This window comes from Xiphophorus maculatus, chromosome 15, assembly GCF_002775205.1.
Source record: "Xiphophorus maculatus strain JP 163 A chromosome 15, X_maculatus-5.0-male, whole genome shotgun sequence".
Classification (NCBI taxonomy): domain Eukaryota; kingdom Metazoa; phylum Chordata; class Actinopteri; order Cyprinodontiformes; family Poeciliidae; genus Xiphophorus; species Xiphophorus maculatus.
The window spans coordinates 18,049,423-18,066,689 of NC_036457.1; the positions used below are offsets into that span (position 1 = coordinate 18,049,423).

At 40.7% G+C, this 17,267-nt stretch overlaps 2 protein-coding genes and 2 non-coding genes across 4 annotated transcripts; 2 read left to right on the top strand and 2 right to left on the bottom strand.

The window, feature by feature from the left end:
- Positions 1-15: 15 nt before the first annotated feature.
- Positions 16-6,363, bottom strand: LOC102224087 (cholesterol 24-hydroxylase-like). Its single transcript, XM_005809269.3, has 16 exons — positions 6,221-6,363; positions 5,099-5,320; positions 4,939-5,016; positions 4,698-4,779; positions 4,483-4,556; positions 4,272-4,358; positions 3,107-3,245; positions 2,912-3,022; positions 2,654-2,816; positions 2,443-2,508; positions 2,089-2,161; positions 1,922-2,006; positions 1,719-1,829; positions 1,325-1,413; positions 1,127-1,193; positions 16-1,031 (listed from the first exon to the last, which is right to left on the bottom strand). The coding sequence occupies exons 2-16, from the start codon at positions 5,245-5,247 to the stop codon at positions 882-884; spliced, it is 1,524 nt and encodes a 507-aa protein (XP_005809326.1). The 5' UTR covers positions 5,248-5,320; positions 6,221-6,363; the 3' UTR covers positions 16-881.
- LOC106699939 (cholesterol 24-hydroxylase-like) lies at positions 6,153-11,350 on the bottom strand. The gene is made up of 15 exons (XM_023347848.1): positions 11,103-11,350; positions 10,938-11,015; positions 10,637-10,718; positions 10,463-10,536; positions 9,700-9,786; positions 9,394-9,532; positions 9,186-9,296; positions 8,932-9,094; positions 8,400-8,465; positions 8,105-8,177; positions 7,942-8,026; positions 7,708-7,818; positions 7,261-7,349; positions 7,088-7,154; positions 6,153-6,908 (listed from the first exon to the last, which is right to left on the bottom strand). The coding sequence occupies exons 1-15, from the start codon at positions 11,249-11,251 to the stop codon at positions 6,759-6,761; spliced, it is 1,524 nt and encodes a 507-aa protein (XP_023203616.1). The 5' UTR covers positions 11,252-11,350; the 3' UTR covers positions 6,153-6,758.
- Positions 11,351-11,427: 77 nt separating this feature from the next.
- On the top strand, positions 11,428-11,500 carry trnat-ugu. The gene has a single exon. It is a non-coding gene; the product is annotated as a tRNA-Thr (tRNA).
- Positions 11,501-11,924: 424 nt separating this feature from the next.
- trnal-cag lies at positions 11,925-12,007 on the top strand. The gene has a single exon. It is a non-coding gene; the product is annotated as a tRNA-Leu (tRNA).
- Positions 12,008-17,267: the final 5,260 nt, after the last annotated feature.

The following is a 17,267-nucleotide window of genomic DNA, read 5'->3' on the forward strand; positions in this document are numbered from 1 at the left end:
AAAATTCCACCAAAACAAAAATTAGATATTTATTTATTGTAAATTCAAGAAAGCAAAAGCAAAACATATAAAGTCAAATATTACCAAAGACCGATACACAGAAAAGAGCAAAGAAAAAATAGGCAAAAGGAGAGACTTTGTATGTCTAACATCCAGTTCAGAGGGAAGATGCCAGAAAAAAAAAATCCAGGGTTTGTTTGTTTCAATTAAAGCAATTTAAGAAACGGTAAAATTAGTTACATGTTAAAAAATTACAAAATAAATGCAGGGGATTTGTTTGTGACCCGGCTTTCACATGACACAAATTTGAGTACACATAAAATCGCGTTAACTACAACCACGAAATTGAATCAAAAATTGCCTTGCCTCAGGAAAAGGAGTGAAAAATTGATTGAATACTTGGTTTCATCCATTTGTGAACATCAAGCCACAACGTTTTCATTACATACATGAGAAAGTGATAGTGTCTCCGGTTTCAGTCTGGACTGAGCAAAACAATCACATGTTATCACTGCCTTACAACCACAGCCTATGCAATTTGTTGAAAAGGTAGACCTCATTTAAACAGTTCTGAAGTGGAGTTTCAGTTTTGTGTGCGTTTAACAGATGATGTTCCGCTGTTAGGGTTTTTTTAAAGAGCTAACAGCGCCCCCATGTGTGCGTTGTCAGTAAGTCAAATTACAGTGAACTGACAACCATGTCGCACAAAACATTCCACCCGATATAAACTTTTCCAGGTATTTAAATCGGCAAAAATACCCAAGCTGAAAGATTAATGCATGCGCAAACAAATTTAAATACGCAAAGAAATTTGTAGTTCGTTATGAACATCTTTTACCCCGTGGACTGCTGTGATTTCTATTGTAAACCATTAACATCGCTCAGTTTTTATATTTCCTGTGTTTGATGGTGCAGATCACTCCACTCTTTGGCCTCAGGGTTCCAGTGTCCTTGACGTCAAAGGTCTGTCCTGCGACGAGGTTGAAATCGAACCTCTGGAGCAGCTTTGCCATCACCACTTTGGCCTCCATCTGAAAACACATAAGTATTTTCTTGTTCTTTTTCAACTTAGTACGTACCATTTGTATTTTTTGGTAGCACAATATCTTGACTCTGTCTGACCCACCTGAGCAAAGTTCAAACCCAGGCATGACCGTGGACCCAGAGCAAAGGGATAGTAGCAGTAATAGGGCCTTGTAAAGCAAGATAAGAGAGAATATTTACTTCCTCTTCCTGGCACAACAAAGATGTGCAAAAGTCACACCGAAATAAAAAAAAGAAAAAATAGAAACTTGTCATGATGCGATGGTGTTGTTTTACTTACTTTGGAGCATCTGGATGAAATCTGTCTGGATCAAATGTCAAAGGGTCCTTGAAGAACTTCTCCATTCTCCCAGTGGTATAGGAGCTAAACTGAGTACGAGAGTGGCAGAATAACAAAAGAAAGACCGTTTTACTTTAAATCCCAAATAAGTACATTGGAGCTTGTGGTTGTTATGTGAGAAAGTGTAAAGAATTTCAAGTGGTACGAAGGCCATTGAAAGGGACTGTAAAGCAGACAGTAGGTCCATGAATTCAAGCCACGATGTGCAAAGTCATAAGTTTAAGTGGAGCCACAAATTCACCATCATTGCCTGTTGTGATTTTATTGTGTCTTTAGTTTTGCATTGATTCATATTTTTATTCCAATGAAGCACATTCAACAGCAAAGGACTCACCATGCAGTTGACTCCGGCAGGTATGCGGACGCCATCGATAGTCATGTCTTCCTCTATGTCACGGGACGTTCCTGGAGCAGTCGGGTAGATCCTCAGAGTCTCTTTCAGCACCTGAGCAACAATTACAGGAACAAACACGTCAATAAAGACAGAAATTAGTTAGAAACATGTATAAAGAGATAGAAGTAGCAGCTAAAAGTTACCTGTGAGAGATAGATTAGCTTCCCGAGGTCATCATTGCTTATTTCCTGTTTCATCCCAATAACATCATCCACTTCTTTCTTTGCTCTGTAAAGTATAATCACACCATAAGCATCATGGCTCACTAACTGTACCAGAAGCAGCGACAGAGCAAATTTTGAGTTCTTACTTCTCGAGGATGTCAGGATGTCTTCCAAGTTCCATGATGCAAAACGCTAGTTGATTGGCTGTTGTTTCTTGACCTAGAAAGAGGAGATTTTAGCATAACTGAATCAAAGCATTACATCACAATGACCCAAAACTCAGTCAAAAACCTACTCTTTTGCAGATTTTAATGTAACGTAGTTAACCCACTTTTGGTGATCATAGCCTATCCCGGTATGCTGACTCTAACCCATAACCCAAACATGAATTGCTAAGTTAGCATAGAGCAGGATCAGACTATATCAAATCTAATTTTATAATTAATCAAACAGTTTTACGAGTAAAGAAACCACCATGGCAAAGAACCAAAACTCCTCACCAGCAATGAAAAATGTCACAAAATTGTCCAACATGAACTCCTCATCTTCTTCTGTCATGGTTTCCTCTGGAATAGGGAGAAAATGGACAAGTCAACCAACATCTTGGGTACTGTGGGAAGTAGCCCACATGCTAAGCTGTGTAAAATTACCCAATGATGAATGTTGCGTTAGAGCAACAGTTAATCTTGTCATCCATCTTTTCATTCCCACCTGTGGCTGCAGTCTTGATGATCTGCGTGAGGATGTCCTTTGGAACATCCTCCCCGTTTTGCATGGCGATCTTTCTCTTTTGGATCAGCTGAGCTCCGGTCGTACGCAGCAGGCGACAGGCATCCCTCACTTCGTTAACAAACGTTCTGTTCCTGGGGTTGTACTGGAAGAGCAAACTCCAGTTACAGCGTCCTCGATCGTTGAAGAGCTCGTCCTCTGCTCGCGCACGTTTAAATTCGACTACAACTGAACCGCTACCTCATACATGACGTCTCTAACGTAGTGCACCATCCCTTTTAGGCAAATCTCGATGGCCTTGGGGAAAGGTGAAGTGTTCTTCAGGAGGTCTAGCTCCATCCCAAAAGCGACCTGAGGTTTGACGGGGAAAGAAACACATTTTTCTCATTAAGCCAGATGGTCAGAGTTTACGGCAGGATTTTTGTCGAATTTTACCTTAGCGATGACATCGAGGGTGACGCAGTTGACAAGTTGAAGCATGTTGGCCTCTTTGTTGCTATCAGCTAACTCTGAGAGCTTATCCATCAGTTTCTCCGCTCTCTCGTTGAAGGTCCCCATTAGGCCTCTCAAGTACCTGGAAGAAAAGATGCAAACCAAGAAACGTCAGGCACAGAAGAAACCTTGCAAAAGGATTCACGCTGCTTACATTCCCCCCCCAACTTCTCACCAATACATTGTTGAATTTATTGGGGTTAAATGTGATAGACAAACACAGAGCAGTTGATAATGGCAAGAAATGAAAAGAATAAATAAACTTTCAGGCGTTTTAATCAGAGAAGCAGCCAAGAGGCCAATGATGAATCTGGATAAGCTAAAGAGACACATTATACTGCTGCCCTCTACAAATCTGTCCTTCATGAGAGAGTAGCTTAGAGGCAGAATGATGTATTTTCTAGGTACGTAGTCCCGTGTTATAGCTGTAAAATGCTGTATATATGAAATATGACTTAAAATAAATCTGACTAGGTGACTTAAAATTGACCTCTGTCTCTTTAAGAAGCTGCTGTTCTTTCCAACATGCCGCCTTCAGCACAACAATGCTTCTCATTATGCCATTTACAACCATTCTGGACTGAGAAGTAGTTCGTATGATGAGCTCAGCAGACTCGCAGTTCCAACAGGTGTTTGCTAGTTGCTTCTGGCTAGTCTGGAGGAGAAGCTCTGTTGGGCGGAAGTTCAGCTGGAGACCGCAGCTGCAAGGAGGAGCTTTGTGGAAATGGGCGGAGCTTTGTGGGAGCGAGCGTTTAGTCACCACCGAATGGTTGCCACGGGAGACTCAAGAATTTCTTAGGCATGCATGAAAGAATCAGACCAACAATAAGAATATGTTTTTGATGGTAGGATAACATTATAAAGTGATATAAAGTAAATAATATATATTGAATTTACAGAGTACCCCCATTTAAAGAAAACCACTGTTGAAAAAGAGCCATGAGAAGTCGGATAGGGCAAACATCTGGAGAAATGTGAAACATGGTGGTGGCAAGGGGGCACAAGAGGGAGACTGGTTTAGGTTTATCCCCAAAAAAATCTTTTGTTTTCTTATGCTTGAGAAGAATTATTCGAAGATCATAGAATAAACAGAGACTGAATGACTCACAAGCTGCTGAAGGCAGGGTCCATGATCCGGCGCTGTTTGTACCACATGTCATGATCCCGAGCTGTTATCAGGCCATTGCCAAAAAGCCTGTAAAAACCAAAGGATTAGCTTCAATGTAATGCTTTCAACTTCTGGTTCACAAACTAAATGGATAACAGCACCAAAACAGAATTTATTGGGTTTTTTTATGTTCAATGAATGTAAGAACAACCTTTGACCAAACAGATTGAAGAGCCTATTGTAGACAAATTTATCCTTGGGGTACTTTGGGGACATCAGGATTTCCTGAAACAAGAACCAATGACATACAGGATAAATACAGATTTACCTACTTCTGGTTTCACACTTGCAGAGACACGCCTTCTTTGTTCCTGAACTCTCACACCGTTTCTCTTGCAACACACACGCAAACACACATATATTCACCTTTGTTGCTTCTGGACAGGTCACACACACAGTGACGTAATGGAGAAAATTTAACCGGTAAACATGTCCGTAAGTCTCAGACCTGAAAATGACATGTTGATAATTTTTTTTTTTGAAGAAAGCACACATGAAACGGGAATCCTTTATACTGTAAACTGATTAGAGATTTTCTTTTAGTGAAGCAGAAATTTCCCGGAAAGCTCAGTGGTACTAGAGTTCTGTGTGAACTTCCTGTGCTTACCATTCCAGGAACTTGTCATGAACTAGTCCATCTTTATTCATAATCGTCAAAAGGGTTGGCGAGTGGCCAAGGAAGAAGCTGTCCGGAAAAAGGAAAAAGAGAAAGTCAGAAGAAATGTTTTGCAGAGACTGGTAGCAAACACAACTCTGCTTATCTTTACCTGTTCCTCGGCGGCCCCGGTATGTGGTCATATTTCATGTGAATGTGCCTGAGGTACAGGCAGTAACCCAGAAAGGCGACGAAGAGCAGACAGCACAGCAGGATGAGGGCTTTGCCAAGCAAACCCAAAAGTAGGTGGAAAACCGCCATTTTCCCAAACTGAGCTGAGCGCTTGTTCACGGACAGTAAAAAATGATCCAATCCAGGTCACTCCCCCTGAACTCTGAAATAGAAAGTCTAATCAAAGTTCATGTTGCATTTCAGGTCAGGCAGGTGGTGCTGTAGAGGGCAAATCACTTCAGCAATCAGATATGACGTGGAATTTCCCCTCTTTGTTCTGTTTACTAGATGAAGATGTATTGGGAATTTTCCATAGCCTTGTTCTAAAAACACATTTGCCTCCTAAATTTCCCACTCATATTAAACTTGAACTTGATCCTTCTTCTGCAAAAATGCATCATAAATGACATCCATTTAATCAAAAGATACAACGCCAGGATGTTCCACAGTTCAGTTCATAATCATCAACAAGTACAATCGTAGCAAATCTTAAGTTGCCCAAGTACAATCCTTCTAGTAGACGTTCATTTTATTCATTTCAATTTAAAAAATTTCTTATTGGTCACAAAAGACAATGAGTTGTTGTAGAGGCTGCCAGCTTTGGGCAGGAGGGACCTCCTGTTGCAGTCTGGGTTATAAAGAAGCCTCTGATTGAAGACGGTATGTTTTAACGTGTCATCTCGAGGACTCTCAGGGTTGTTCGAAGTTCTCTTGATTTATGAAGAATCCATATTTGCGCCATCATTTAAAAAGGGGTTCTGCAGAAGTTCTCACAATAAAGAGAAACTAAGAATTTCTAGATAACTTAGAAACTGTGGACTGCTCTTTTTTCAGACAAACCCTTCCGTTTCCATATCGACAAACTTTAGATTTAGGAGCTTTTTTCAAAATTTTGGTCAAAATAATTTAATCACGAGTCTGAAATCACAATTTTTGTTCCTTTCACCCTTCTTACTTAAAGTTTGCTAAAACAATCACCAAAGATTGAAACAACCCGCAGTTAATCCTTTTATTTGCATCCCCAAAAACGTATCGATTTGGTTTTCTTTTTAATTAAACTTACCTTTTGCTAGAAAGTTGCTCGCTGTTGCGCTTTCTTGCGTTTCAGTATCTTTATGACCGAAATTTGCTCATGTATACTTTGGACCGTGCCGTTGCTCTAGAAACAGTATGGCTTCCCATGATAAAATCAAATAAATGCTTACATAATTCTGCTAACACGATTACAGCGCCCCCGTGTGTACACTTTCAGGAATATCAAAACACAGCAGACAACATGGAAAAAAAAAATAAAATTAACCACATGGAAGAAAACAAAGAGTACATTTCATCAGTTACCACAACAGTTAGTGTTATTGATGTGCGCTGATAGCATTTGATATTTATATGTTACTGTTAGAGGCACAAAAGGTGTAGCATTGTTGAAAATATTAATTAAATAAAGACAAATTATTTTCAACTTTACATAAAAACACTCTTAATCACAACAATAAAAGTGCAAGATAAAAAAAATCAGTTCTGTCTGAGGCAGGAGAAGAAACCTAACAGTTAGGATTATTTTTTTTAAATTTAATTTTAGTGGCAGAAACGTTTAGCATCGCTCAGTTTTTATATTTCCTGTGTTTGACGGTGCAGATCACTCCACTCTTTGGCCTCAGGGTGCCAGTGTCCTGGAGGTCAAAGGTCTGTCCTGGGATGAGGCTGAAATCGAACCTCTGGAGCAGCTTTGCCATCACCACTTTAGCCTCCATCTGAAAACAAACCAAGTCTGTTTGAGCTGGGACGACACATTTCACCGCGTTACAATCGGTCATCCGAATCTAAATAAAAACATTGAAGTGTGTGGATGTGGCGTGACGAAAGAGAAAATGTTCAAAGAGTGTAAATTAGCAAGTTATTGTTTTTTTAATTTTTGTTCTGTCAGACCCACCTGAGCAAAGTTCTTTCCCAGGCATGACCGTGGGCCGAGGGCAAAGGGAAAGTAGCAGTAATAGGGTCTTGTAAAAACAAAAAAGAGAAAACATGTCCTCCTTTCTATTAAAGAAATATAAAACTGGCATCGTGTTACGTCTGGTTTTTTTTTTGTTTGTTTTTTTAACTTACTTGGGAGCATCTGGATGAAATCTCTCTGGATCAAATTTAAGAGGCTCTTTAAAGAACTTTTCCATCCTCCCCATTACATAGGAGTTCAGCTGAAATGTTACATGAAAGTCAATTGTTTGTTGTAAGTGGAACAGAAACACTGTAAAAACACAAAATCTTACCAAGTCATTTCGGTCTATTTTCCAGTGCAAATATCTTAGTACACTGGAAATAAGACAAAACTAACTTACAAGTAGCTTTTCAGCAAGAAATGTGAGTTTGATTAAGGTCATCAATTCCTTAGAAGTACTAGTTGTACGTTTGTTTTCTCTTACTGTAAATGTACTAAGATATCTGCACAAGAAACGAGACCAAAAATACTCGGTAAGATTTTGTGTAATACATCTGACATATCAATAATATCGGATACATATGATATATCATGTATATGACGTATCAGAGACTCACCAGACAGGTAAAACCTCCAGGCAGGTGGACACCGTCGATCATCATGTCTCCATGAATTTCCCGAGACGTGCCCGGAGCCGTCGGGTAGATTCTTAGTGTCTCTTTCAGCACCTTTAGTATGAGATGTGAACTCTTCACATTGAATAAACCGCTTACACGAGACTGCATGTTATTTAATTAAACGCAATGAGCAGATGTTTGGTGGTAGACAAGCATCCAGACTCTCTCAAGTACCTGTGAGAGGTAAACTAGCTTCCCCAGGTCATCGTAGCTTATTTCCTGTTTCATCCCGATGACATCATCCACTTCTTTGGTCACTCTGAAAATTATGGACATTATTTAAAAAACTTGCTTCACTCAATATTGCGAACTGATGGGGTATTTTTTTTGCCCTTACTTATCCAGTATTTCAGGATGTCTTGCTAGTTCCATGATGCAAAATGCTAGCTGATTGGCTGTCGTTTCTTGACCTAAACATCAAATTTCAAAGTAAAACACTCTACATTGTAAGTTGTGTGTTTGTATAAAGTCAAATGTAGATGTGTGGCATACATGGAAGAGAGAACAAAATGAATATCAAAGAGGCAAAAGGTTGTAGGATGGACGTGTGCAGATGATGCTACAGCACCCCCTAGTGGATAGGAATGAATAAAAATACATTTCTTGCACCAGGAAAAAAAAACAACACTTACCTGCAATAAAAAATGTTACAAAATTGTCCAACATAAACTCTTCATCCTCTTCAGACATATTTTCCTCTGCAATAACAAAAGCAACAGACACGTCAGCCATAAATCTACTCTGGCATTTGTTGTTTAGGAAAAAGACGTTTTCATCCGGTCGAGCTAGAAACGGCGAGAAACAAAATTCTTCTTGAAATAGATGCTTAATGCAGAAACAAAAAGACTGTAAGAGGTGGAGGAGTTACTGAAGGCGGATGAGTTTAAGTACCTGAGGTCAAAGCAATGTCAAAGGAGAGCTGTAACAGCAGGATAGTTGCAAGAGAGACAAGCATTGTCTAAAAACAATGCCGCTAACGAGAGAATATAATGCTGAGGACAGGATGAAATAGAGAAAGACAGTGACCGAAAGAAGGGAGCAGTCCAAAGTCTAATAATAAGAAAAAGGATTAAAAGGAAAGCAGTGTGGATTCTTTTCTTATCCACGCAATTTGTAAAACCAAATAATTCTAAATCTCATCCTTTATCGAGACCGAATCACCACCTGTGGCAGCAGTTTTAATGATCTGAGTGAGGATGTCCTTCGGGACATCGTCTCCGTTTTGCATGGCCGTCCTTCTGTCGCGGATCCACTGAGCTCCGGTTGTGCGCAGCAGGCGACAGGCTCTCCTCACCTCGTTGATGAACGGCCAGTTCTTTGGCTTGAACTGGAACGGCAGAGTTAGTTTCACCTTGATGTGAAAACCCACGGGGGGGCTGTTCGCAAAAACTTCATTTAAAACAAATCTAAAGCGTTACCTGGAATAAAGAGTCTCTGACTTGATACACCATCCCTTTCAGACAAGTCTCGATGGCTTTGGGGAAAGGTGAGTTGTTGGACAGGAGATCTAAATCAACTCCAAACGCAACCTGGAATATATTAAAGCAACGCATGTTTACAACGACAACAGTATAGTTATAATCAGAGCGTCTCACGTCGAAGGAGGAGATTTAATACAGACGGTACCTTAGCGATGACATCGAGCGTGACACAGTTAACAAGTTGCAGCATGTTGGCCTGCGTGTTACTGTCAGCTAAATCTGAGAGCTTATCCATGAGTTTCTCTGCTCTTTCATTGAAGGTCCCCATTAGGCCTCTCAAGTACCTGAAAGAAAAGCTTTCAGACTGAGAAACGTCCCCTAAAGAAGACACCAGCAGAGACTCTCAGACGTCATGCCACCAGACAGTGGGACAAATCGAAACCGGAGAGATGTGTTGTACAAAACGAACTGGACAAGTGGCTTCTGAGTATCAGTTCGGAGACTAACTTACAAGGTGTTAAAAGCGGGGTCCATGATGCGCCGCTGTTTGTACCACGTCTCATGATCGATTGCAGTGACCAGACCGGTGCCTATAAACCTGGGAATGCGACAAGAATATCATTCGAAATGTAAATAACCACAAACTTCAGTATATTGTAAAAGATTTTAAATGATGTGGAAGAACAAAGACAGATCAGATGAGACCAAAATTGTTCTTTTTTCCAAGAAGTATGATTAACAATTTTAGCATCTGACGTGCAAAGCTGGTAGAGACGTAGGACTTACAGCTGTAATTGCAGCAACAGGTAGTTTGTCATAACCTCTGACCTAATGTTTGCGCTATAGGATTCTGTATGTTCACTAGCGTTCTCTAAATCAACCCTCTGAGACATTAAAGTAACAGTTTGTAAATTTACTATCCAAGTATTTCACTAATTACGCAACTTCTGAGGTGAATTGGTTGCACTGGATTTCATTTTGCGGTATCCAAGTAAAGTGAACTACTTACACAAGCACACCACACTACTGAGATTATTTGTGAGATGTTTCGAAAGCTATGCTGTTCATGTCAAAGTGAGGAACTACTTGGTGCTGATTTGTCAGGAATATATATGCGGAAGTTTGTGGTTGTAACCTGCTAAAATGTAGACAAGGTCAATGGGTGTAATAAATTTATTTTTAACAGTTTTAGTAAAACCAGTTTCATAACTTGACTGTTTATTTGGTGTACATGTAAAAAGATTCAAGAGACAATAATAATGACATTGATCTACCTTTGGCCAAAGAGATTAAACAGTCGCTTGTAGAGGAATCGATCCTTGGGATACTTAGGGGACATCAAGATTTCCTGAAAACAGAAAAATGTATGCGTTGACTTTGTGTGATTTAATTAAATCAAAGTATTAAAATGTAGAATATGAATTTCGCTATATATCTAACGTTTTTACCTTAGTTGCCTCTGGACAGGTGACAACCAGGATAATGTAATGCAGGATATTCATTCTGTAAACAGGCCCATAAGTCTCGGCCCTGTAAATGACAAGAGTGATGTAAGTTTGAAAAAGACAAAAGAAATTAGACATAATAAAACTATGTCGACAAAAGCCAGCGAGCAGTTTGTCACGGGAATTTTAAGCCAACATATCGAGACCAGACAGAAGACAGACAATGCGAAACGTGATACATTTCAATTTGTTTGCTATTATCCACCGAGAAATAACCATTTAGCGAAGATGCACGTTAGCTTACCACTCCAAAAATCTGTTGTGCACAATTCCGTCATTTTTCATAATCGTCACAAACGTCGGCGAATGTCCCAAGAAGAAACTTTAAGGGACAAAAACAAGGAGTTGTGGTTAGTGTACGACTGTTCCGCTGCTAATCTATGCTAATATTCCAGCGACCTTGGCTTACCTGTTCCTCGGCGGCCCTGGTATGTGGTCATATTTCATATGAATGTATTTGATATAAAAACAGTAGGCGAGAAATGCAATGAAAAGAGAAAAGAACAGCCATGTGAAAACTGTTGCGCCGACACTCAAAAGTACAGCAAACGCTTCCATAAATGCCACTTTCAGCGACGAGCACGATTAATCTCAAATAAAGCTAACTCGTTCGCAGTGGGGCGATAACTGGGTAGTTCCTGGGTAGTTCTCAGACAACAATTTATGTAAGACTAGTATACAACCTCGCTTTTTGGCGTTCATTACTGTACGTGACGCTTTACGACGGTGTGGTAGGCTCCATAGCTCAGTGGTTAGAGCACTGGTCTTGTAAACCAGGGGTCGCGAGTTCGATCCTCGCTGGGGCCTGCATGGTTATTTCTTTTCTTTAGACAGGAAAGTTAAATGTGGAAAGTTATGTCGAGTTGTCCATTTGTGAATTGTTCCTGACCGTTTTCGTTGGAAGGTATGCATTGTACGTTTATTTTTATTGCTTTATTTATGTATTTTAATTGTGCTATGCTGGGACAAACAAACTCCCCTTCCCTTACGGGATCAATAAAGTATTATCTTATCTTACCTTACGAGGAAGTTAGCAGGGACTACGAGGCAAAAGTCTCAGATTTGTAATGATGACTTTATTAAAATTTGTTCTTCTCAAAGTAAAAATTAAATACTGTATATGTTGTTTTCGGAAATGAAGTACACAGTACCTAAACATGGAAAACAGAAACATTACGCAGGACTACAGGCACCCTCTATGAAATACGTGTGCGGAACGACGGGGTGTCATGTCAGGATGGCCGAGCGGTCTAAGGCGCTGCGTTCAGGTCGCAGTCTCCCCTGGAGGCGTGGGTTCGAATCCCACTTCTGACAAACATATTTTGCTAGTGTGTCCTACAAATAGCAATAAGTCAACACAGTAACTGGGGGGAAAAAACAATGTCGCTTTCGCATAAGATTTACACTTCAGCTCATTCTGCACATGACGCAGGGGATAATTTCAGCTTTTAGGAGGTTTGATATTGCCAACTACAGCATGCAACTACGTAGCGAGACGTGCTTTATGCATAATTTCCCTCTTACTTATCACTGGGCTGGTGAAGCTGACAAACCCAGTTATAGCTCATGCAATTGCACACATCTCCAAAGATGCTGAAAAAAAAACACAGTAATTGTCTGAATCAGCCCAGAATATTACACATACTTGCCAAAGAAGAGTAGAAAAGGAAATGGACCAGGTGATGCAAATAAACATTGCATTTCCAATTCGCTATTCATTTTTGCTCGTGTGAATGTATTGGTTGAACACTAGGTGGATTTTTAAATGGTAAAAACTAACTAAGGAGCCATGACAGAGTAAGCAGGAAAGTAGTTTGACCCATTAACTGATTTCTCGCCTGTGGAAGTACATGTATTAATATATGGAACGACTTTCTTTCAGTTTAACATGTCTTCCGATCGAACACGTGGCCACTCAAGTGCTAAACAGTGTCAAGTTTGACACACAGTGTTTGCTGGTCCATGTGTTCCAGCTCAATGCATCACTTTAACACACAATCACAGGCACCCACACACAAGTCTTTGGTTTCTGATGTCATACATACAGAATTATAGTGATTATAAATAACTCGCTAATTACAAGTGAAGTACTTTAAGGACACATTAACAGCACTTACTCATGGAGACCAGAAGGTGGTGGTGTTCCATTCTCCCTTTACTGTCCTCTTCTTGAACTGGCTGGAAGGAAAGGTATACACACACAGCAGCAGACCAGATCATAACGTGTTCTCTGTGAAAGCGCACCTGTGTGTTGCGATGAGGCATTCGTTCCCTCCATTTCCTTTCAAAACAAGAGGATTATTCATATTGATCCAAGACAAGATATCAAGATTCCTGCCTTGATCTTAACCACCGCTTTATTCCAATTTTGTTCAGCCCGGTGCGGCCTCTTCAACGTTTATGGCCGCCTCATACCTGGACATATTGTCCGCAATAACTTTTAAGCTCGTCTGCATTCTTATCTTAAAAAGATGGAGCAATCATATTTCTGGTCCAGGGTCTTGGCTCCGTGTAAGCACTGCAGGCTACGGGGGCCGTTTGATGTTGTTATGACTGGCTGGCTGCCGCCGCAGAACTGAATGCAGGCAACCACCCCACACTCCCCCCCTCAAGTCCAAATGTATTGTGTTGGCCTTTCTTTTGATTATATTATCAACAGAGAGTGCTAGTTGGGGAAAATTAAGACTCCCTCTGGACATGAGTAAACAAACAAAAGTTTGTAGAGTCTGGATTCATCCAAAGAATGCAAGTTATTCAGACTTCTCTGAGGATATTGATGTTCAGTGTGGAGTGTTAGGGTTGTCATGCTCATTGTTGGTCGTCTTCTGTAAAAAAATAAAATAAAATAAAAAAAGCTGCCATGGCTTGAGGTGGGGAGTTTGGACAATAATAAAGAAAAAAATATGTCCAAATGTTCTAAAAGTACAAGAAAGTCATCAGTTGTCGCTTCAGTTGCAACGAATCGACCGAGGATGAGGCCCCACTCTGACAAGTTTAGACACGACCTTTCACTGGTAAGGCTTGGGAACCAATTGGTTTGGTTGAGAGTCCACTGGTAAAGATTTCTGAATAAGCTACGTTGCTAACTGTAGCTCACATATACACATGCTCCTCAGAATCTTGCGATTGTCAAAATATTCCAGAAATGTACATATGTGGACAAATGCCTCAATGCCTCTCAGTGACATTTCAGGTGATATGCCAACCCAAGGTAGTATGGAATCAGGAAATACTGGGAAAAATGATACACGATTTGCAAGTTTTTGCAAATAAAAATGCCTTCAGTGCTTTGTAGAACCACCTTTCACTGCCGTTACAGCTGCAAGTCGTTTGTTGTACGTCTCTACCAGCTTTTGCACATTTAGACGCTGAACTTTCTGCCCATTCTTCAATAGAAAACAGCTGAACCCCAGTCAGATTGGAAGTAGTGTGTCTTTGAACAGCATTCTTTCCGAGACTTTCCACACATTCTTGATTAAATTTAGCTCTGGACTTTGACTTGACTATTCTAACACGTTAGCGTAGTTTGACTTTGACCGTTCCATTGCAGCTCTGGCTGGATATTTTAGATTGTTGTCTGGCTAGAAGGAGGGAAAACCTCTAACAAGCCTCTAATAGGTTTTCTTCTAGGATTGATGGAAGAAATTGCACTTTCAGGATTGTTCTGTAATGAACCTCCATCCAGCTAGCATCTCTGGATAGAACAACAAACATTTTCAAAGCGCGGGGTATTATTTCATAACCCAGCGCGGTTTCTATGTCTGCCGTGTTTCTTGGTCTTCTTGATGTTGTTTGTTCACTAATTCTCTCTGGCCCTCAATGAAACAGCCAGATTTAAACCAAGAGGAAATTGAATGACGTGGCTAATTAAACCATATCTCCAATGGTTTCACTGGATTTAGTGGTCGAGTGCAGGAGGTTCAGTTCTTTTGGGCTTCTACTCTTTTGAAATCCCATAAAATCCCAATGTAATATATTTACATTTGTGGTTATTATGATGTGACAAAAGGTAAAGCAGCTCAAAGAGGACAGGTCAGTTCGTAGGGTGCTGGATCCACGGTATGTTTCTGGGTTACGGTCAAATAGCTACAATCCACTAATGTTTTGGACCCCCTCAAAAAAACGACCATAACTGCCTATTTTAATAGTTCAGACATAAAATATGTCTCAGTGTCCGTTAATACTCACAGCTGAAACCGTCTTAGCTCTGTTGCAAAAGCTACCATCCACTGTCTGTCTTTCTGATCTCCTAATTGGGGATACAGCCAATCAGCGCGAAGGGAAATGAATGGCGCTCCTCGATTGGCTGCTTTGCAAATTCCAGCCAATAGTGAGCAAAGTAGCATAGCATTTTAGTGGCTAAGCATCTCAGCGTCCCAAGCTGAGTTTTCTTTCCAATATTTTTGATATTCTCTAAGAAAAGAAATCTTCAAATACTGAACCGAGACTAGACCAGGGTCCACCGTACATTGGTTTTCAAAATTTCTACGTTTTGAAAAGTGTAAAATAATCACATTAAGGTTGACAGAACATTGAGTATACCGCCTTTTTATGATCCAAAATTAATAAGCCTACAGAAAGTCAGGAAATGTGTTCTTTATTGATCATTTATATTTTGCCGTATTAGTGCTTTTTTTTTTTGCCATGAATTATTCTTTACTGTTGGAAAGCTTGCTTATTTAGGGACACACACGTGTAATTAAAAGGCATTTGAGGAGCCGAGCGGAGTGTGTGGATGGTGTTCATGAGAAGTTTCCCAGATTTGCCTCCAAGACAGTTTTGGTGGAGGCAGTGTTATGGTATGGGGGTGGCATCATCATTCATTGGAAGAACAAGGCTTTAAATTATTGGAGGCAAGAGTTCAACAGAGTTGAGTTAGCAATTCCAGCACCTCCAATCCCAAATTCTGGAGGAAGTCTCTCCATCGAACCCTACTCTGTGGGGGGCGAGTGTCGACATTTTGGACCACATAAATTTGCTCAACCTATAAATGCAGATTGTATACACTGGGGATATTTAAGCAGAAATAAATGGATGATGTAGCGGCTAAAATCCTATATTTTAGGCTACTGGTTGTTGTGCTTGAAGGCGTTGTTCGCTCCTCTGCGAATCTCCTTACTTGACTATTTCTGAATGTAAGATGCACTTTTAAGTCCTCCTACAATGATTTTACTGTCACTGGACATTTGTCAAGTATCTCAAAAAAGAAAAAAACAAAAACAAAAAAAGAACCTCCTTAAAAGCTATAGCTATTGCGAAGCTTCTTTCTTTCTGGTGATCTTCTGAACAGAAGCTGCATTTTTAAGATTAGTGCTGCTGATCATTCCAGAACAAGGAGTTCCTCTGTGTCAAGTGGGTTAAGGAATGGGATAATTCAAGCTGGAGATAATCCATTAAAATCCTAAAGCCCTTTGGCATTCCCATGTAGATGGAGCTGCTAAAACGCACGTATGAATTTGTCGACATGCATATGGTGTGTGTGTGTGCATGTGTGCTTTCCATGATTTTGAGAGAAAAAAAACCCTCTGCAGGTCAATGTTGGTGCGGCGTCGTGCGAGCGCTCGCCGTTGGGGGTTGGGGTCGCTGCAGCTTGCAAACAGGAGCAGGGGCCACGCTGTGTGCAGGGTCAGGCAGCCGCGGTGCACCCAGAGGAAATATCGTGTTCCTGCCAGCCTACGAAAGTAAACATATCTGTAACCACCATTGGCTGGCACCGGGCCGTAGCCACCAGCGCTCAACTACAGAGGTGAATCATTTAACTATCTGAAATGAGCAGCAGAGCCCCGCGTTAGAAATTTTGACTCATCGTTCAGCCTTTGTTGTTGTTGTTGTTGTTATTTTTTCTATCTTTGTTTAGCCAAACTCATTCCAACCGAACAGTTTTAAACTTCTGTGTAATCACAGCGTTCTCTGCAAGTGATGCGCATGCCCCCTTCACATGCTGCGGGGTGGGGGGGAACTCACCTCGCTGTTTTTTAAAAAACGCATCTGTCCGTAAAAATAATTTTAAAAAAAAAAAAACTCCCGCTTCATTCAGTGTGTCAGATAACATCTCCTAGCCACGGTGTTTCCAAACCACCCCCTTCGTCTTTCATGTCCCTCGTTCGCCTCCCTATTTTCTCTCTCTCTCTCTTTCTCCTCACTCCCCCCCCCCCCCCACGCTCTGACTTTCTCCTCCGTCTACACATCTGTGGTTATTTATCTGTTATTCTGTGGCAGCAATGTGGTCAGCATCTGTCTGGCTCTCCTTCACTCACTACCCATTTGTAGTCAACGTCAGAACCACATGGGGGGACGGAATTATGCTTGTTGTTGTTTGTTTAAAAGCAAAACACTGCAGCGGGACAGGTACTACTCGGAGTCTTTGTTGGTTGAGATTTGTTTTTATAGCTAGTGTATGAACCTCTAATCATGGGTCAAAGGGAACCGTAAGAGAAGTATGGATGTCATGACCAACTGAAAGTAGAGCATTTGAGAGTACTGTTTGCATTGCCTAAGCCTACGGTTTTGCATTACTCTGACCTTTCATCTTATAATCTCAAGGTTATTTAATCCTCTAGAAAGACTATTGCCT